Below are 21,063 nucleotides of genomic sequence, written 5' to 3' on the forward strand. Positions count from 1 at the left end.
TCCCTGCCCTTCCTTACCCTCTTAGCTGCCTCTATTGGCTAATGGAGATGACATAGTAAATGGGGGGGGGGGTTGCAGAGCCAAGGAAGGGGAGATGGGGGAAATACCTGCAATGGTCTAGAAATCCGGCTTGGGGGGGGGGGGGAGTGTGCCAGTTCTGTACACATTAGTGTAGGCGCTGCTGATTTGTGGAAAGAGATTTGGGGGGGAATTGCTTTTTTTTTTGTCCAATCCTGTTCTTTAAAGAGACTTTTTTACTTTTCTGCATTTTCATGTCGTCACCCACCAGGTGGAAGAGGCCATGAGGTCCCTGGCGGAGGTGCAGGGCTTGGGGGGGCTCGGTGGGCCTGTACCGGCAGCACATCTCCCAGCTCATGCAGTGGGTCTCCTCCGCCCCCGACACCTGGACCTGCTACTCCTCCGAGCTGCTGCAGCTGGACGTCATCGCCACTCACTCAGGTAGGCCCTTCTCTTGACGTTAGCCGGTCCAAACCTACTTCTAGGGACGGGCGGCCGGTCAGTCTACCAACGACAACCCAACCAGGGGGGGCCGGACACCATTTCAGAACGTCCTCTGTGACCTCTCCTTTCCGTTCCACCCCGTCTCCCCCACGGGGACAAGAATTTCGAGTCCCCGTTGGGACGCACCTCCAGAGACGCCTGCTTCGAATTGGGCCGCGTGACATTCGCGTGCTGAAATAGAAGCAGGTCCTTGTCGCGAAGAGAACCAGAGAGAATCAACATTGTGGCCCTCTTCCACCAGGCCAGGGCGGCTTAGAATCACGTGGGTCTCCTCCCTCCCCTCCCCTGGGATCAGAGCTTATTGGCTGGGTGGACTTTGACAGTCGGCGGGAGGTGGGGCATTGTGGGAACACGTCTTATTGTGTTTTTATAGTATTTTATTGTTGCGTTTTAATTCTGTGATGGTTTTGACAAGAGTTGAGAGCCCCCTTGAGCCCCCTTTTGCGGGAACGGGCGGTATAAAAAGTAAATTATAAATAAACCTGTGTGGCCCATGCTGCTTATTTTTCTCCCGGCATGTGAAAGAACTGTGCATTTGCCAAAAAAATCAACAGAAAGGCTTTTCTCAGTTTCATTTGCGTCCTCCCCTTCTTCCAAAGAACTCAGGACACCCCTTTCTCCGTGCATTATCCGCTCCCCCAAACCTGTGAGACAGGTGAGATTGCGGGAGAGCCCCTCCCTCCCTCCCTCTTGGGAGCTGGCCACGAGGTATGCATAGAGTTCCAGTGTTCATGCTCACCGTGTTGGCTTGTGAACACCATTTGTGCAGAAATGCTCATGTTCTTTTCCCTCTGCAAGACATCCCCCCCCCTTTGAAAGGACTTGGTAGAGGATTCCTCTAACAGCTCAAACAAAGAAAAAGTTAAATTCCTCCTGTGGAATAATAGGGCCCATATTATTAAGCAGGTTGCCAAATTCTGTGCTCATGTGCTTAGCACACGGGAAAGACAACTTAAGCTTCAGTAAAGACTTTTAGAGGAATTTTACTATGCATTTTTTATAATGTACCCATCAATTATACAATTTTATATGTTTTAAATTTTGTGCTGGCTCCCTGATTATGCAATTTTTCTGCCGTGAAATGTTGTGTTTTTTCCCCCTTGCTATCTCTTTTATCTGGCCGCAGTGCTGCATTAAAAGAAATTTGAATTTGGTCTCAAATCTTCGCTCAGCTCTTGGCTAAAACTTGTGATCAACTTACTCCTGCGCGGAGAAAAACTCCCCTGTTATTTCCGTCTCTGTTTTCTAGGCCCCGCCATCGGGGAAGTCCTTCAAGAACTGTTTCTTATCCTGAAAACGTGCCTCCAGACGTCCAAGGACCCCTTGATGCGCCTGAAGGTGTTCTCCACTCTTTCACAGTTGCTTCAGGAGCCAAACAAGACTGTCAATTCGGAAGGGTAGGCCCTGTTCCACGTCATCCGGGCACCTTGCTATGCTTTTGCAGCCTTAACTCTCTGGTCCGTTTGGTGTAGTGGTTATCGGAGTGCGGACTTCTAATCTGGCATGCCAGGTTTGATTCTGCGCTCCCCCACATGCAACCAGCTGGATGACCTTGGGCTCACCACAGCACTGATAAAACTGTTCTGACCAAGCAGTAATATTAGGGCTCTCTCAGTCTCACCCACCTCACAGGGTGTCTGTTGTGGGGAGAGGAAAGGGAAGGCGACTGTAAGCCGCTTTGAGCCTCCTTCGGGTAGGGAAAAGCGGCATATAAGAACCAACTCTTCTTCTTCTTCTTCTTCTTCTTCTTCTTCTTCTTCTTCTTCTTCTTCTTCTTCTTCTTCTTCTTCTTCTTCTTCTTCTTCTTCTGGTGTGGCTGTGCCCATGTTATGGCTTGTTTTGGAAACTGTGACATGATTTTAAGGGCCAGCGGCCTCAGGACTCTGAAGAGGCAGCATAGAAAAATCCTATGGAAGTAGGTTATTTCGGGATTGGGAAATCTGTATGTTCTGGTGAACCTGTTGGAACGCCAGAGGCAGCTCCTGCTTCCATCTTCGCGGTGTAATTTAACAGCGGCAGGATGGGCAGAAATCCATCAGGGATAGCTCTTCTCACCACAGCTCTTGGAGAGCCACACCTGTTGTGTTTCTTTTTTCGTAGAAGAAGAAGAGTTGGTTTTGACACCCTGCTTTTCAATGGCCAAAGGAGTCTCAAAGCCACTTACAATCACCTTCCTTGTCCTCTCCCCACAACAACACACACCCGGCTAGGTAGGTGGGGCCGAAAGAGCTCTGGCAGAACAGCGCAGTCAGGACTGTGACTAGCCCAAGGTCAACCAGCTGGTTGCATGTGGAGGAGGAGTGGGGAATCAAGATTAGAAGCTGCCACTCCAAACCGCAAGCTGGCTCTCTCCTGAGGGGGACGAAATGAGGTTTCCGTAACAAAGCGTTATGTTCTTGACTCCTGGGTATTCCTCTGGATACTCATAGCCATAAGAACAAGTCCATGGATTCCTAAGGTGTCCTTTTTCATAAAAAGTCAGTTTTAGAGGCTAACAGTTGAGCAGTGGATCTTGTTTTGATCCCCTAAAGCAATAACTGTATGCCGTTGATTTGCAAATGACTTGTGGTGACCCCAGGACCACAGGGCGTTCGAGGCAAGAGATGAGCTGTGTGTTGTGGGTAATCTATGGCAGGGCTGGGGGGTAGGAAACATTGACCAGTGTGTTTTTACCAGTGTGAGCTTCCCTAGTTGGTGCCATCAATTGTGTCCCCCCCCCTCCAAACACACATCATGCTAAGGCAGGGGTAGTCAAACTGCAGCCCTCCAGGTGTCCATGGACTACAATTCCCATGAGCCCCTGCCAGCATTTGCTGGCAGGGGCTCATGGGAATTGTAGTCCATGGACACCTGGAGGGCCGCAGTTTGACTACCCCTGTGCTAAGGAGACAGGAGAGCAGAGAGCCATTTGACAGTCTTGCTCCAAGCCCCCGCCAGACACGTTCCTCCTCTTCAAACCAGGTGTGCCCTTCTTTCTTTCTAGCCATACAATGGGCCTTATTATCTGGAAACAGCGCGAGGGGGGGGAATTCGAGGGTTCAAATTGACAGCTTCCAACGTCCCTCGTTAAACACCCTCTCAGGCAGACGCCTCTTTCCGCCGACCAGCCTGGCAGCTGTTTTCCCCGTCTTGCCTCAGTGATATTAAATATATAACTGGCACTCAAATGCTCTTCGTCGTCCCGGCGAGCATTCCATCGTGGGTGAGTCAGGGGCCGCGCTAAAGCCCACCTTTGTGGTTTTGACACGTTTTATTCAAGGGATTAAAAGAAGCCATCCCTCCTTCCCCCCCTCCCCGCAAAGCTGCCAAGTACCCAGGGGGTCACAGCCGCAGGGACCACCTTGGAAACGGAAGCGGCCTTGAAGTCGCTAGAGAGAGAGACGGTGCCGCTCCAGAGCTTATTGTAATAATTTTATTAAGACGGGAAGTGGTTGCATTTCCAAAGGTTTACTCGGATGATTTAGCACGTGTGCATCGTGTGTGACAGTTTCTTGCACGCCCTATTGCAGGGGTGGCCAAACTGACTATTCAGGTGTCCATGGACTACAATCCTCATGAGCCCCTGCCAGCACGGGCTGGCAGGGGCTCATGGGAACTGTAGTCCGGGGAGATCTGGAGAGCCACAGTCCGGCCACCCCCTGCCCTACAAGGAAGAAAAGGGACACAACATGCAGGTTTGCAGGAGCGTGTCTTACAGGCATGCCTCCCACGGGCTGGGAACAACCAAACCCGCAGAGCGAAGAACTGCTTATTTTGAAAGCCAGCCATTTGTAAACACGTCCTGTCGGAGGGGCGAAAAGCAGTGCGGGGGGATTGAGAAATCAATGTTGAGGTCCAGGGGCAAGACCTTGGGGGTGTGGGAGCCCCGCATGTGGTTTTGGAGCTCTGCTTATTTCATTTGTGGGAACATCGCTATCCTGCCTTCCTTTGTGGTTCAAGGCAGCTTACAGATTGTAATTTCTTTTTTCCATTGGAGGAGGGCCTTCCCTGAAGGAGGGCTTAGCCTTCGGTATTTTGGCAGATCCTTGGTTGCTGTACTTAACTGAGGGCATTGCAAACTTGTCTTTATCCACGTTTAGTCATAAACACATGCTGGAGTGTGGAAAAGCCTCCACGCGGACCGTGGCGCCCAACACAAAGAAAAGCTGGCTCTTGAAATGAATGTGTAGAGAGCTGAGCTGGCCCTTGAAAAGAACATGTAGAGAGCTGAACTGGCCTTGAAAAGAACATGTAGAGAGCTGAGCTGGCCCTTCAAAAGAACGTGTAGAGAGCTGAGCTGAGCTGGCCCTTGAAATGAACGTGTAGAGAGCTGAGCTGGCCCTTGAAATGAATGTGTAGAGAGCTGAGCTGAGCTGGCCCTTGAATGTGTAGAGAGCTGAGCTGGCCCTTGAAAAGAACATGTAGAGAGCTGAACTGGCCTTGAAAAGAACATGTAGAGAGCTGAGCTGGCCCTTCAAAAGAACGTGTAGAGAGCTGAGCTGAGCTGGCCCTTGAAATGAACGTGTAGAGAGCTGAGCTGGCCCTTGAAATGAATGTGTAGAGAGCTGAGCTGAGCTGGCCCTTGAATGTGTAGAGAGCTGAGCTGGCCCTTGAAAAGAACATGTAGAGAGCTGAGCTGGCCCTTGAAAAGAATGTGTAGAGAGCTGAGCGGAGCTGGCCCTTGAAATGACCATGTAGAGAGCTGAGCTGGCCCTTGAAATGACCGTGTAAAGGGCTGAGCATCCAGTGCTTGGGTTGCGTTGCCGTCTTATCTGTGTAACCCGCCTGCATTCTCATTGTACGTTCTTCCAGCCGGGGCTTTTTCATGTCGGCGCAGAGCGGGTTCCTCTGCTTACGCCGGTATGAAGGGCCTGCCTGGATGACGAGGCATCTTATTGGCAGGGCCAGGAACGGCAAAGATTTTCTGCCTCTCTTCTGAGATACTGTTTATACTAAGGCTGTGTATCTTTTCCCCTCTTCCCCCACCCCCCGCCACCCTCGAGAAGTTTTAAGTAATGAAATATTGTTAACATACACTGTCATCATGTTAGCTTAACCTCCCTTCCTCCTTTTTCATGCTCTTTTCTTCCTGTTCTGGCTCTCTGTGTTTTCATGTCTGCGGAGGGGGGGTGTGTGGAATGTGCCTTTTCATCTCTCCCCCCCCCCCCTTCTCCAGTCATTCCATCACAATCTCACAAAGCTTTCATTTTTTCTTTCTTTTTTGCTCCAGGCATTTCTGTAACTACCTCGAGATCATGATAAAAGACATCCTGGCTCCGAACCTTCAGTGGCAAGGGGGAAGAACAGCAGCTGCCATCCGCACCACGGCCGTCTCCTGCCTCTGGGCTCTGATTTACAGTGAGCTGCTCTCTCCGGAAGAGGTGCGTCTGCCCCCCTCCTGCCCGCCCCCCCTTCCCCTTCATCTGGACTTAAAACCCCAGCCATAGAGAGTTGTTCTCTCTTACCCCGACCAGAACCAGTGGGATGAAATTAATTCAAAAGAAATTCCATCTCAATGTCCGGAAGAAGTTCCTGACAGTCAGAGTGGTTCCTCAGTGGAACAGGCTTCCTCGGGAGGTGGTGGGTTCTCCATCTTTGGAAATTGTTAAATAGAGGCTGGAGAGCCATCTGACACAGAAGCTGATTCTGTGAAGGTTCAAGGGGGTGGCAGGTCACAGTGGATGAGCAAGAGGGTTGTGAGTGTCCTGCATTGTGTGGGGGGGGTTGGACTAGATGACACGAGGTCCCTTCCAACTCTATTATTCTATGATTCTATGAAAGAGGGAGGTCTTTGCTTTGCTTTTAAGTATCAGCTCAGGCAAAAATATAGGCCTAGGGAGACGGGGAACTTATAAATTGACAATAGATCAGACTTAATCGGCTTTTTTACCGTTGAGAAACCCCCGAAATCTGAATCCAGCTTCGTGAAACCCCAGAAATGGCGCCATCATACAGAATACGGTTGGGAAGCATCGCTGTGGACCCAGGCCCCTCCCCTTCCCTCCCCTCCAGGCCCATCACTGGCCATTTGGTGGGAGGGCTGATATGATCGTATATGGTCACCAATAAATGTTTAATATTTTTACATTTATTATATATATAAATCAATTAAAAAGCCTCTTGTGGCGCAGAGTGGTAAGGCAGCAGACATGCAGTCTGAAAGCTCTGCTCGTGAGGCTGGGAGTTCAATCCCAGCAGCCGGCTCAAGGTTGACTCAGCCTTCCATCCTTCCGAGGTCAGTAAAATGAGTCCCCAGCTTGCTGGGGGGTAAACGGTAATGACTGGGGAGGGCACTGGCAAACCACCCCGTATTGAGTCTGCCATGAAAACGCTGGAGGGCGTCACCCCAAGGGTCAGACATGACCCGGTGCTTGCACAGGGGATACCTTTACCTTTACATCAATTCATTCCCACCTGTCCAAGAGACCCCAGGGTTTCATGAAACCCTGGCTGAGAAATCCTTCTGGAGATAAGGAAGGGCTTTTGGACTGGGTGGTTCTTGGATGTGAAGAAGTCAAGTTCGGCAGATACACAAACCCAGTCCAAATGCCCTTCCTATCCACTGCAGGATTTCTCAACCAGGGTTTCATATTTGGTGCTGTGAAAATCGGATACGGAACATCTGGAATCTCTTTTTATGTTTCGGATGCCTACACTGTTGATGCGTCTTTGATTTGGACACCTCGTTTCTGCTTAGGCTTGGGGACAATCTGCATAGCCAAGGCTCTTTCTGTGTTTTCACGAGAGCAGAAAGGTGCTGTTGGGTATCCAGAAAGGAGTGGGCATTTTAGGCCAAGAGAAACGGCACGTTTGTAGCAGAGGAAACACCAGTGGGTCATTTCTGACTGGAGACTCAAGGCAGTAGCTGCAGGGGGAGAAGGGGAGAACAGGAAAGAAAACAGGAGAAAATCGGAGGACGGAAGAGGGGAGGAAGACAGTGGTGACAACAAAGGGTTAAAGCTGGGTTTCAGGCCTGAAAAGATGGGAGACTGACAAAATTCTAGTCCAATGGCACCTTATTCAAAAGAGTTATTCAAATTTGGTTGTGCTGCTTCAGTCCAACAGGTCTACCCACTTTAAGGTTGGAGATTGTTTGTCTAGGCAAAGGGCTTATATTTGAACACGAGCACCATCTTCTGGAATACTGAAGCAAAGCACTCTTTGCAGGGCAACTTTCATGTCAGGCGCTGAATTCAGAAACGTTTACCTCCTCCCTGCACCAAAACCATGACCCAGAAACCGCCAGTTATCGGAAGGAGATCCATGTGCTCCAACGAGCGTCAAGTTTATTTACATGGTCACAGATCAGAATGCAGATCATAGAATCATAGAGTTGGAAGGGACCTCCTGGGTCATCTAGTCCAACCCCCTGCACAATGCAGGACACTCACAACCCTCTCGCTCATCCACTGTCACCTGCCACCCCCTTGAGCCTTCCCAGAATCAGCCTCTCTGCCAGATGGCTCTCCAGCTTCTGTTTAAAGATTTCCAAAGATGGAGAACCCACCACCTCCCGAGGAAGCCTGTTCCACTGAGGAACCGCTCTAACTGTCAGGAACTTCTTCCGGGGGTTTAGACATAATTTAGAATCTTAGAATAACAGAGTTGGAAGGGACCTCCTGGGTCATCTAGTCCAACCCCCCACACCATGCAGGACACTCACAACTCTGTCGCTCTTCCATTGTAACCTGCCACCCCCTTGAAGATAAAACTTTTAGACGATATAAAAAAATTAAAATTTGCAGTAAAATTAGTTAAAAGGACATGGTGATGGCAGCTGTAAGGCCGTGCATGTTTGTGCCTTTTCACAGGGATGATTAAAGAAAAAGCAGATGTTCCCCTGCTTCCCAACCGCTTTCTAAACTTTTTTTATTTCCAAAACCCAGCTGGGGTGGGGGGCATTTGAAGAAACGCAGGCGTTTGTCAAGAGCCATCCTCTGATTCCTGGCCAGTGAATCAACATACACATTTTCTCTCTTTACATTAGTTATTTCCATTTATCACTGAAATTCAAGGCGAGTTGCACAGAGCGAGCCAGATACAGTGATGAGGCTGGGACATCCACTCAACTAGGCATGGCCAAACTGTGGCTCTCCAGAGGTCCATGGACTACAATTCCCAAGAGCCCCTGGGCCACCCCTGCACTAAAAGAGAGCCACGGCGTTCGGATGGCAGAAAGCTGAAATGGGAGCTGATGTAACGCAGAGGCATTAACGTAGCACATTAAAAGGATGCAGGAATTACACAGGAGGATCATACGGCAACAGACATTTGGTGCAGTTCCGTGGTCCACAATCTTTATTATTTATTATCCATGTAAAACTTTCCTCAGTCACCTTTCTCACTTTATCAAAGCCCCTTTCCGAATCATTTCCTTACAGCACAGCAGTCACGCCAAAGAGCTCTGGCCTGGAGGTCAACACAGAAGTAATACTTATAGCGTTCATTGGGACTTACACCCGCGAAAAGGTTGTTAGTTTTGCAGCCTGTGTGCCTCTTCTTGTGCCTCTTGGATGCTTTAGGCTGCTTTGGGGTGATCCTGCGTTGAGCAGGGGGTTGGACTAGATGGCCTGTATGGCCCCTTCCAACTCTAGGAGTCTATGATTCTCTGCAGCTTCTCCTCTCCCCTGGAGCCAACGCCCCCCTCCTTCCACCTTAACCCACCCCCTCTTTCCCCAACATGAATCTCAACCACCAGCCCCCTCCAATTTTCCATCCCAAACTGCATCTAAAGGGGAAATCTGCAGCGAGAAAGAGCCCCGGAACTCACACCCCTCTCCTGATCCGTCGACTCCCTCCCAGTGTCGAGCCTCATTTCGGACCTGCCCCAGGACTGGGCCTGGCTGCGTCCCGCTGCCTTCTCGTTCAGCTGAGAGCGTGTCGGGGGGGGGGGGGGGGGCTTCTCCTAAGGTGGCCATTCCTGTTCTTGCTTCCAGACCCTGAACGTGGAGCGTCTGCTGTTGCCCGCGATCCTGGCCACGCTGGACGAGGATTCCAAAATGACCCGCTCGCTCTCCTGCCAAATAATCACGGTTTTCCTGGAGACCAACGGGAAGCAGTTTCCGTCTGAGAAGCTTACCACCATTTATCCAGGTACGGCAACATGTCTCGGGCCTACCTTATGGTCTTCAGGACTCTTTCGATTATTTTCTTGCTTACACCTCTGCCAGTGGAGGCTACACACTGGCCGTTGGTGGCACAGGATGCTGTAAATATTTGCAGGTTTTAAAATAACTGTTTCTCAGCACTGTGTAGCTCGGAGCGGCCAGACTGTGGCTCTCTAGATGTCCATGGACTACAATTACCATGAGCCCCTGCCTGCGGGGCAAGTCCAAGTTAACTGTTAATTCTAGGACACATCCGAGATCTGCAGAGGGGTGACTAGCCTGGGCTTATCCGGGTTAGGGCAAAGAAAAACAGAGAGGTCTGCCACGTTTTCCCACTGCACGGAAATATTTTTGAGTGCCTCGGAGAGGGCGAGGAAGGCATCGAATGGTCACATTCACAGGCGGCTGGCGTTGATCACGTTGTGTGTTTTCAGAGCTGCTGAAGCATTTGGACGACGCGTCTCACGACGTGCGCCTAGAAGCCGCGAAAGCCCTGGTGAGCTGGTTCCGGTGCGTCGACGAGGACAAGAAAGCCTTGCTGAAAGCCAACATCGAGTTCATCTACCAGGGGCTGCTGGTCGAGTTGGACGACCCCAACCAAAACATCCAGCTGGCCGTCTTGGGTACGCCCCGGGGGCTTCCGGAATTTGTTTCCACGAACCGGATCGATTGGCTGGTCTCTGGCTCCTCACAAGATACCTCAACGAGAGTCAGAAAAGACAGGATGTGCCATAGGGCCTGCCAAACAGAGCTCTTCTGCTAGGCTTTCAGATGAGGCCAGTGATGGGGACCGCCCTACAGCCGGCTCCCCTGCTGGGCAACCTTGACACTCAGCATGACCCTATTACTGTTACCCCTTTTATACTGTTAATAAGGGCCAAGGGCGTTGCATTCAGGAATACAATGGGTGCTAGATTGGGGGGTGGGGTGGAAGAACTCTGTGGATGGCTTCTCCCCCCCCCCTCCCCAAGTATCTGGAAAGTCTGCAGGCTGGAGGCCCCCAGGCAGGGAACTCACTAGCAGGGGCAGCTCTCACACAGCAGGGATCTGCAGCCTCCAAGCCTCAGAGGGAAGTGGGAGGAGGAGGAGGGGGTGCTCAGTTGTGGGGGACGGAAGGCAATTGGCTGGCAGGCTGCTGGACAGACAGGCAAGCTGATTGGGGAAGGAGACACTCAGGGGTGGGACAGCCGCCTTGAGTGGGTATTAAGGGCTGAGTGGCACTTAAGCCATGAGACCAGCTCTTCCTCCAAGGCCTTACCAGAACTATTAAGTGGAACAAATGATTACTGAAATGTTGTTACTATAACGAGCGTTTGCTCGTTCATACTGCTCCAAATGTTTCCGTGGACCTTTCCACTGGGAAATCAGCTGAAAGCAAAGCATCAACCGATTCCAGTCATTTCAAAACTTTCTCCTTGTTTGCAGATGTTTTGAAAGAAGGAGGAATTCTCTATCCAGACCTGCTGGCCGAGCAAATCAAAGCCGTCCTGCACAAACACCGTTCACCAATTTACCTAGACCAGTTGCTCTTACACATTGAATCTACTGGCTGGAGATACTCCAAATCCTAAATATTGCCTTTCTACAATGGCCACAGAACCGTTGATCCTTCTACAGATGGACCGTTAATAAGTTAGCAGTTATTTTTCAAGTAAGAACCAGCAAGTGTTTGCAAGAACAAAAGTTCCAAGCAAGAATTCTCCCTGTTGGGTTTGCCCCACAATATTTATTGCTGCAGATTCCGAGTTAATAATATTTATGCCGTAAAACTTAGGTACCCAAGAGAACATGGCAGGCTGCTGCCCAGCTGTGGTCCTTACAAATCACAACACAGCCGGATTTCCGGCACCTCACAGCAGCGATAACTCAAAAGGCACACCGAGCAAGAGAATATTTTGTCAACTTGGTAGACTCCCGGGCAAGCTATCAATTTTCTGATATAAAGACCTAATATCCTGACTGGGCTGGGTTGACTGGGCTCTTCACAGGCAACATAGTTTGAGAAGCCTTCATCCAAAGGGATGGCGGCCGAGGAAAAATTGTTAGCAGTGCTTCTCTCTTTATATTGGACATGATATTCTAGGATACGATGCAGTTGATAGTTGCCGGATCTTGTTTTGTGTACCTCAGTGCCTTCCGAAACGGACCGTTCTTTTTTCTTGGTAGCTCAACACGTTCTAATTTTACATCGCCACATTGAATGGCGGCAGAGTATTTTTAAAATGTTGGACCTTTGGTTTTATCAATATAGAGATTTTTTGAGAGTCGCGTGTGTGTTTGTGCATGTTGTGGGTGTGCGTAGATTGTGCAAGCCAGCGGTCTCCAACGTTGCCAGATGCAGATCCAACATGGGGAATCTGTGCTGGAAATGAATGCTTTCCACGGAATGCAGCCTCATCTTGCTTACCTCGATCCAGTTCAAGGTTCTGGTTTTGACCTTCAAGGCCATTTGCGGTCTGGACCTGAGGGGTTGTCCCTATACCCCACGCAGAGCTCTTCGCTCTGCGAATTCTAATATGTTGGTGGGCCCTGGCCTGTGGAAAGCTTGCCTGTCCTTTTCAGTCTTGGCCCCTACCTGGTGGAATGAGCTCCTGAAAGAGCTAAGGGCCCTGACAGAACAAACATGGTTCTGCAGGGTCTGCAAGATGGAGCTCTTCCACCATCTTGTAAGATCTTGAGCCCCTTCTCTAAAATCCTCCAGGTAACACCTCTCCCTGGAAGCAATTCCGGATTGGGAGGGGCGGGATGGGATGGGATTTGATGGTTATTACTGTTTGTTATGTTTTCAATTTACTGCATGATTTTTATTGCTCACCACTGTGAGCTGGCCGGCTTAGGAGCCCTCAAAGACCCTCTGCCTATCAAAGTGGCGTGCACCCATGCTATTCCGCTGACACAGCTGCATCAATACCTTGGAGCTAAGAGGCACTGATAGACCCTGCCCCATAGGGTTCTCCAGGCCCCTCTTGAAGCCGGTTGTCCTTGCAGACGCCACCGCTTCCTGCAGCAGGGAATTCCACCCGTTAATGACTCTTTGGGGTGAGAAGGACTTCCTTTGATCGCTTCTAATGCTGAGGATGCCCCAACAGCACCATTCCGTCTGAGCGATTGCATTCAGGGTGGCATGGGGAGGGTGCATTGCTGCCATGCCCCCCTGTTCCTCCCCACGCCCCCTCCTCCTATTCCCTCACTGTGAGGATAAAAAGGCCGAGTTGGGAAACCCCCTGGAGATTTGGGGGGCAGCGAAGACCTAGGGCTGAGCCAGGAAGAAGCATCCCTGCTGGAGAATCCACCGAGCAGCACGAGACCTTCCCAACCGCAAATTATCACGGAGGCCGCTGGATCATTCTTAATGCCGTCTTTAAAATCTGTATGATTTTGAAGGTGGTTCTTACCTGCCCTGAGCTGGCCAGGGAAGGGCAAGATGGAAATAAAAAAACGTAGTATTACGACTATATTATTTTAAAAAGGGGTGGGGAAGGTGGGCTACAGTTTCGAAAACCCGTCACAGCAGCAGGCAAAGGTACAAGAAAACACACACACAAACACACTAGTATTGTGGTTGTTATAATAAAATGGAAGGGGAGGTGGGCTAAAACAAGCAAAAAAAAGACTCTGCCCCAACAGCAGAGAAGGGTGCAAGGAAACACAACACCCCCCTCACATCATTTATTTATTTATTTAGATTTCTATACTGCCCATTTCTTTGCAGCAGTATTATTATTAAAACTAAAATCCTAACAGGTACTCCCTCTGGAAAGCAGGGCCGTGAAAAGTGGCACTGAACAAGGTGGGGCGGGAGAGATGATTTGTGTCTTGACCACTTGCTTGTTTCATTGTAAATTGGGTTTTTTTTTAATGACTGGGAAATGCGGCTGTGTATAAATCGAAACAATAAATAAATGAATAAAACGCGGGAGGGACGGTGGGCTAAAACAAGCAAAAAACAAAACCAAAACAAAAAGGCACAGCAGAAAAAGGTGCAACACACGTTTATTCTTAATCATCCTTATTATACAGTGGGGGGGGGAAGTTGCAAAACCAGCAGGAACAGTTGCAAAACCACACACACACACAATAATAATTATTATTATTATGTGTGTGTGTGTGTGTGTGTGGTTTTGCAACTTTTCCTGCTGGTTTTGCAACTTTCCCTCTCATCCCACTTTGGAATGAAGGTGGCTGCTAATAATAATAATATTATTAGCAGGGAATATTATTATTATTATTATTATTATTAGCAGCGATCTTTATTCCAAAGCGGGCGGGAAAGGTGCGCGAAGGGCCACCTTGCAGCAAAAAAAAAGGTGCCTCTTTCCCCCCCCCCTCACACACCTCGCCTCGCGACGAGGGGGCGTGGCCGCCCGCGCGGCCCGGCCACGCCCCCCTCCTCGCCGCCGCCGTTAACCGCCGCGCGCCGCCCAACCGTCGTTCTGCCGACGGAGCTGCTTGGAGGTGGCGTCGCAGGACTCGCCGGGGAGAGAACGAGCGAGAGAGAGCGAGCAGGGATTGGTGTGCGCCTGCGCCAGGTGAGGCCCCCGCCAGCCCGCCTCTCGCTCCTCCTTCGCTTCCCGCCCAGGCTGGAGGGGGAGGAGCCAAAGGGCAGCCCGCCCCCCTCTCTCTCTCTCTCGCCCTGTTTTGGGGGGTTTGGCGCCTTGCAGCTCGCCCTTCCCTGGGGGCTCCAGGCGGGTAGCCCCAAGCAGGCATGCAAGCAGCCTTGGCAAGCCTGGGAGGGAGAAATTTGGGCTCCAGGGGCAACCTCCTGCCAGGTGTGAGCTTCCCTGTGCAGGGGCACTCCTCCTGAGGGGGAGATGGCCAGCGGGACGGTGAAGCAGCGGTAAAAGGAAAGCCTGGGCGTGAAGTTCAGCCTGGGAGGAAGAAATTTGGGCTCCAGGGGCAACCTCCAGGCTGCCTGGGCTTCCTGCGAGGAGGCGTGAGCTTCCCTGTGCAGGGGCACTCCTCCTGAGATGGAGATGGCCAGCGGGACGGTGAAGGAGCGGTAAAAAGGAGTCGACGGCGCCGTGAGAATCGCCAGCAAGAAATGGGCCGTGTGATGATGGGGTTGAGCCCGGTCCAGAGTCTTTGCTGGGTTTATGAGAGTGTCGGTCCTTTGGTTTGGGAAATATAGAGGAGGGGATAAAAACAGGGAGATTGGTGACTTGGGGGCTGATGCATTCCCGGTTGTCGAGCGGAGCGATTGCAGGGGAGCTGTTGCAAGCCCCGTCTGTCTCCGCTCGAGCGAGAAACCATGTCGAGTTAGGTTCTCCTGTCTGGTTCTGTGCCTAACCAGAGAATTGCATCCTAATATTCCTTTCTAAATTACAGGACAGACCTATTATGCACAGTAAAATGAAGAGGGGGTTGTGAGGAATGCGGATGTAAGAGCTGGATGTGGCGTGATGAGAAACCAATCTTCCTGTTGAGTCCTGGGTTTTTCCGTTGAGTTGAGCCTTGCAATAGCTTGCCACTCAGCAGTTTCCTTTTCCAGTTGGAAGGGGAGCATGGGAAGAAGCCTTTGATGATGGTGTTGGGTTGTGTTGTTTGGTTGTGTTGTTTGGGTATATGTGACAGCAAAGTGGGCGTCTGGGTTTGTTGCAAACTCAGGGACCAGTGCCCATGTTCAAATTAGATTGTTTTTGGCCTTAAAGGGGCTGTTGGACTCAAACTTTGTTTGACTGCTGCAGACAACACGGCTCCCTGCCTGAATCTTCTTAACTATAAAATATAATACAATCCAAAGCTATAGCTGTATACACTTAACTGGGTATTCAAAAAGAGGGATATTCAAAAAGGGATTTGTCATCAAGATCACTTGTTTGAAGCAATAACAGAACAGAGATTGAGTCCAGTGGCACCTTTAAGACTGAAAGATTTAAATTCTGGGTAAAAGCTTTCATGTGCATGCGCACCTCGTCTTGTCATGATCATCAAATGGAGGGGGAGAAAGCATATGCTGCCTTTGTCCCTCGCTCTTTCCAGCCTTGTAGGTTTGCTGGGAGCATAAAACAGTGGGGAAAGAACCTTTGAGCCTCGGCCGCTCTCAGCCTCCTGCTTACCTTGCAGGATTGTTGTGTGAATCAAATGGCAGAGAGAGAAACATGCCACCTACTGGCTCCCTTTGAGCCGCGTTGCTCTCTTTTAGCTGTGTCTACCTTGCAGGGTTGCTAGGAACATAACACAAGAGGGGGAGGAGAATTGTAAGCTTTACTTGTAAGGCTGGGCATGCTCCCTCAAGCTTGGAGGAAGAGTGGCTGCAGAAATATGGTCAATTAATAAATGCGTAGCTTTGCTCCAGCCTAGCTTCCCCCTTTTTATTGTCGCTACAGCCCCACAAAGACAGATTAGACTGAGAGAGAGATTCCCTACTGAGGGCTGGTCCAACTAGTGATTAGTATGTTGGACCAGGGTTCAAACCCCTGCTCTGCTCTGGAAGCCTGCTGGGTGACTGTGGACTTGTCCCAGACCTGCAGATGAGCCCACCTTATAAGGCTGTTGTTGGGGGATAGACTGGAGATAGGGAAGGTGCTGCTTTTGGGTCTCAATTAGGGAGTAAAGTGGGGCATAAATGCAAAAGAAGCGCAGAGGCTTAGGGCCGAGAGGAACTGCCTGGCAGATGAAACATGCATGCACACAAAAGCTGAAACCCCAAATGAAAGTTTGCCGTCCTTTGAGGAGCCCCTGGACTCCAACTTCCTGCTGTTGCTTGGCTTGCTCCCCACCTGAATCTGTTTTCTTACCTGCCCGCTTCTCGGCCGAAGCACGCCCCCTTCCAAATTGCTGTGTGAGATCGTAACCGGAAGCTGAGCAGTGTGTCTAGCGTGGATTGTGTCCCGCCATTCAGGGAGTGTGAATAGAGCGTACCAACGGCCAGTAAAAACATCAGAAAAGCACCCCGTAGCCTCCTGGCTGGATGTGCTCCCTTTTCCCTCGTGAATAGGCGCTTCAGAAAGCATTATTTACAGAGGCATCTATCTCCTTGCCCAGGAATGTGTCACAGGCAGCCCCAGAAGGATAATCCAAGCTCATCATCAGGGTTTAATGAAGCTGTAGTTGGAACAGAGGCAGCTGCTGGTGCCGGCTGCCTCCTTGGCTGAGGAATGCCCCGGCCACAAAGGAGCGACAAACAGCTCTCTGTGCCCACTCGGCTTCTGCCTTCTTGCGCCACAGGGGCCTGGGGTTTCCAACTGGCAGCTGGTCAACAGAGACCCATGCCCTTCAACTGGGCAGGAGTGCTTCTCGAATAAAGAGCCCCTTCTGGTAAAAAAAACCGGCACCGTGGCCCAATGTTAACCTGGTGATGCAGGTGATTTCTTCTTTTAAGTCAAGAAGAAGGGGTTTACAGGCTGTACGAGGAGCCTATGGGGACGTCTCCGATGCAGAGTTCTGTGGTTGGCATCGTAAGGCGGTTTGCAACAGTGTGGAGAAACCTGTTAAGGATGAGTCAATGCGGTGTATTCGGTGTCCCTTGCGCCAGTGGACATGCAGCTCCGAAATGGGCATCTTGCGTGGCCTCTGGAATCTGTGCTCCAGCACAGAGCTGTGAGCCATGTTGCAGTTTGGGCCAAATAAATTATTGATGCCTATAAAGAAGTGGGAAGTGCAGAGCTGAGAAGGCTGTGAGGTGCCTTCAGGAACAAAGAGAGCTCACCTGAGAAGGTTTTGACCATGCAGCTGTGGAGCTAGAGGGCAGCAATGTTGCATTACTGTCCCAGCGAGACAAGATTGGCCAATTTATTATGCTCCTCTCTCAGACTCGCCTCTGAACCTCAATTAATGCTCAAAGGAGAGCAAAGTCAACATTTAGACTCAAAGAGCTGCCTAAGAACCCGCTCCAGAAGCTGAACAATATTTATAATTGTATTTATTAGATACCACCGGTTGACGTGAAACAGGAATGATGCAGGGAACTCTGCAACAATGACAGTAACATAGTAACAGCCTTCTAGAATGGGGGGCTATTGTGCTAGCGCTCCGATTCCAGAGGCCGCGCATGATGCCCATTTCGGGATTGCATGTTCGCTGGCGCAAGGGACCGCATTGACTCATCCTTGCAGATCGAATTGTTTCCCCAGCCTTCCCGTTACGGCCGCTCCCGGGCAGGTAGAGGTGCTCACGTGTGACTCGGAGGTCTGTTTTGCCCTGGTCCCGGCTCAGTATGTATTTACCAGACAGCCCACAACAGAGGCTTGGTGGAGACTGTCGGTTGCATTGCCGGGCAGGCAGCCTCCCAAGCAGCTGTCAAAAACGGCACGGATCCTGCTGCACCTAAGGAGGAACGGCTGGCCCGAGCCCTACTGGCCTGTGGTGCCCATAAGATAAAACCTGGGACCAGGTGGGGTGGAGGAACTGGGCTTCCCAGGTGCCTGGCGCTCCAAGAAAGTGAACAAGGAGGGGCACCTGAGTCACCTATCAAAGGCCAGTTCCCACTTGCCGAGCGAACGGGTTTGATATTAAATCCGGGAGTCTTAAGTTTTGCTGGTGTTAAAAGGCCCCACAGTACATTTGCACGGGCCGGGTTCTTCCGAGCTGTCATTATTCTGCGTTCGGAGGGCGGCCTGCCTTGCTTGCCTTAGTTTTAAAAAACGAAGGCCACGGTGCTCGGGCAGAGCTGCAGGTCAAGGGTCTGGGAGGTGGGAAGAGGGCAGGTGTGCATGATGGAAAGCAGAAGGGAAGCCCCACAAATTTTTCCGCTCCTTTACTTTTTCGGAAGGCGAGGCTTGCAGCTTGCCGTGCCGCAGCGCCAAATGTAGCTCGTCCTTGCCGGAAAAGCTAATTAATAAGTTGAGAGTCCCAGTGCCATGGAAACCTGTGGCTATAAATAAAACCTTGGGAAGAAGGAGTGGTGTGTGTGTGTGTGTGTGTGTGTGTGTGTGGAGGAAGGTCTCAGCATGCTGTGCCTGTGGGGAGGGAAGGGGTTAAGAGTTGTGGGCTGGCGGAAGGAGCCGTGTCCAATAAATTCAAACTCTGCCTCTGAGTGACAATGGGAGCTTTAAGAGGCTGGATTACATTCGCCTGATCCTTCTGGCTTTGTTGAGGCCGGGAAGCCATTTTGGGATTCCGCAGTGTGGGAGCAGGGGGAATGCGCTGTCAACTCTCAAACTTCTCCTGAATCCTCAGCCGGCGATCCCTGCCAGTCCTTAGGAGCGTGGTGCTGAAACGGAGCAGGGGGGCCTGCCGCTCTCCTGTGCACGGCCAGCAATGGGGGCTTTGGAAGAGATCCATCTTTGAAGGCGGACCCTCTGCTGCCGTTTGCTGATCCGCGGTGCATAAGGTCGGATGCTTTTTACCTGAGCCGGTTTTGTGACCTGCCTTGTTTCTTGCTTTCCTCCTCCCTTCCCTTCCCTTTAGAGAATCTTCGTTCGGAGAGTGCTTTTTGCAAACGGAGGGGGCTGATCCAAATTGTGCACACAGCAGGCTTGCTTGGAATTACAAGCCTGTAGAGTGAAACAGGTCTTTCTGATCTGGAGCCTGCCTCGTAATGCTCAACTCCAGGGACGCGATTAACCACGTTGTCCCTAGCTTTTCGTGCCGTGTTAAATGCAGGTTGAATTAGGAATGTTTAAATGCTTTGACAGCCCCCTCACGCCCCCGTAGCCTAGTTTTATAATTAAAGTGTGTTCCTGATGCTATTTATATGTCAAAAAGCACGATTATTGTGTTTTGTATCTTGCTGTTGCAGAAGGTTATTATCAGTGTGACTTTTGTCCTACATTTTGTGTTTGCGTTGTTTTCTCCAAGCTCTTTGCTTATCGGCCTGTTCCAAGGGGGACGTGTCGGACACTGCTGACGTTAGATACCCCTTAAAACTGACCCCAGTTGCACATTTGTGCAGGCACAAACTACTCAGCGGCTGTTTAAAAAATTAGCCTGGCTAACAAGACAGCTCTCGAAGCGGCCGTGAAGTTTTTTTAAAGTTAGCACACATTGGCCGCTCTGTCACTTGGATTTTGTTCAAGGAGGGGTGTGAGGGCAGAAATTACCCTGAAAAGTCATTTGGACAAGTAGGCCTTTAAAAAGCCACTTGGCAGTGTGGTTTTCTCAGGGCTGGATTAGAGATAATTGTAATCCTAATTTGGAGGCTGGTTTTTTAAAACTCTGTCCTCCCTTCCGTGTCGCAGCATTCCTACACAGGGCGTTTCAGCTGTGCCGCTCTGAAAAGAATCCTGATTTTCTGCCACAGTCCAGAAGTTCCCCCCTCCCCACATGCCCCTTTTCTTTCCCTTTAATCAAAAGTGAAAGTAAATTTGGACTTTATCCTTTGGAGCGTATTCTTGGCCGCTGGAGCAGATGAGTGATTTCCCATTCTTTACGGCAACCCGTGAACAGAGGGACACAAACGAAAAGGATGTCCATGGTTCTGAATTCATGTCAACTGTGGCCGGAGATGGGAACGTGACAAGTTGGAGCTTTGCCACTTGGGCCTTGATAGGGGGGTGAGGGGATAATGTTGTTCTGACCGCTTCCACCTCAACACCCCCTCCCAGGAAATAAGAGGAAGGAAAAACAGAACTTGACCTTGGCACACGAGTTTGGGACAGTTTTCCACCCACGGGACGGCTGGTGATCCCCATGCAGGCATGAGCAATACGGAAAGGAAGTGTTTATCCTGGGATTTTTCTCTTTAAAAAAACACACCCAGCTTTTTTACTCTCACTTGAATGGAAGGATAAGCAACTTTGAGACTCCTTCTGAAAGTCCAAAGCGGGGCATTAAAAAACCCAGCGCTTCCGCCCTAGATTTCCAACTGCAAGACTAGTTGGGCCGCTGCTAAAGATGCCTCCCAACTTTCTTGAGCCCACGAGCACTTCGGGAATTTGGAAACCAAGTGAATTGCTTGAATCCATCGGCCCCCATTTGGAGAGCTTGTGGGAAGAGAGAAGCCACGGGGCTTATCGAAGGCCTGCCTGGCCAAGGCCGCATGTCCATAAAATCTTGTACTGGAGGTATTAGGTTGGATTCTATTTAAGTATTTCCGGTCACAGAGATCCTTCAACTTTCCCCTCAGTTTAACTCTATGCGTAGCAGGTGTGATTTCTCCTTTTAACTTAGCCCTCTCTTTGGCTTTTTGGGGTTTGACCCTCGGCAGCCCCAGGAAACGGCAGCTTCGAATTGCCTTCAGGACCTCTGAGTTTTCCACGCTTCCTTGATCATGCGTCCCCAAGAATTTGCCCTTTTCACAACAGGCACCGGCAAAATTAGCTCCCGGGGGGAGTTTTCGGGCCTGTTGTTCATTGCTTGACTGCGGCGGGGCCAGAATTGTCTTCAGAGGCAACAAATATATATATTTAGATTTCCGTTCTTGGAAACTTGCCCGGTGCACAACTGGGAGGCGAAAACTGCTCCTCTCCGGCTTGGGCAAAAGAGCGATGTGCCCAGTCGCAGCTTGTGTGTGTGCCTATTAAAGAAGCTTTCCCTGGCAGGCTAGTGTTTCATGTGCGGGGGATCCGAGGGGTGA

The 21,063-nt window shown here is 50.6% G+C and overlaps 2 protein-coding genes across 9 annotated transcripts in view; both read left to right on the plus strand.

The window, feature by feature from the left end:
* DNAAF5 (dynein axonemal assembly factor 5) overlaps positions 1 to 11,872 on the plus strand; it is a 30,928-nt gene extending 19,056 nt beyond the window's left edge. The window contains 7 exon segments of the mRNA XM_077316918.1: positions 290 to 331; positions 333 to 459; positions 1,772 to 1,919; positions 5,732 to 5,882; positions 9,438 to 9,594; positions 10,043 to 10,231; positions 11,034 to 11,872. Coding sequence (XP_077173033.1) covers positions 290 to 331; positions 333 to 459; positions 1,772 to 1,919; positions 5,732 to 5,882; positions 9,438 to 9,594; positions 10,043 to 10,231; positions 11,034 to 11,179 — 960 coding nt within the window. The 3' untranslated portion in view covers positions 11,180 to 11,872.
* A 2,375-nt stretch (positions 11,873 to 14,247) lies between these two features.
* Positions 14,248 to 21,063, plus strand: part of SUN1 (Sad1 and UNC84 domain containing 1) — a 33,545-nt gene continuing 26,729 nt past the window's right edge. For 5 of the 8 annotated variants that reach the window (XM_077316919.1, XM_077316921.1, XM_077316925.1 and 2 more), the window contains exon 1: positions 14,248 to 18,879. The gene's annotated coding sequence lies outside the window, so the exon portion shown is untranslated. The remainder of the gene's footprint in view (positions 18,880 to 21,063) is intronic. The other 3 variants (XM_077316920.1, XM_077316927.1, XM_077316924.1) reach the window with 1 other exon arrangement.

The sequence above is a fragment of the Paroedura picta genome, chromosome 17, assembly GCF_049243985.1.
Source record: "Paroedura picta isolate Pp20150507F chromosome 17, Ppicta_v3.0, whole genome shotgun sequence".
Taxonomy (NCBI): domain Eukaryota; kingdom Metazoa; phylum Chordata; class Lepidosauria; order Squamata; family Gekkonidae; genus Paroedura; species Paroedura picta.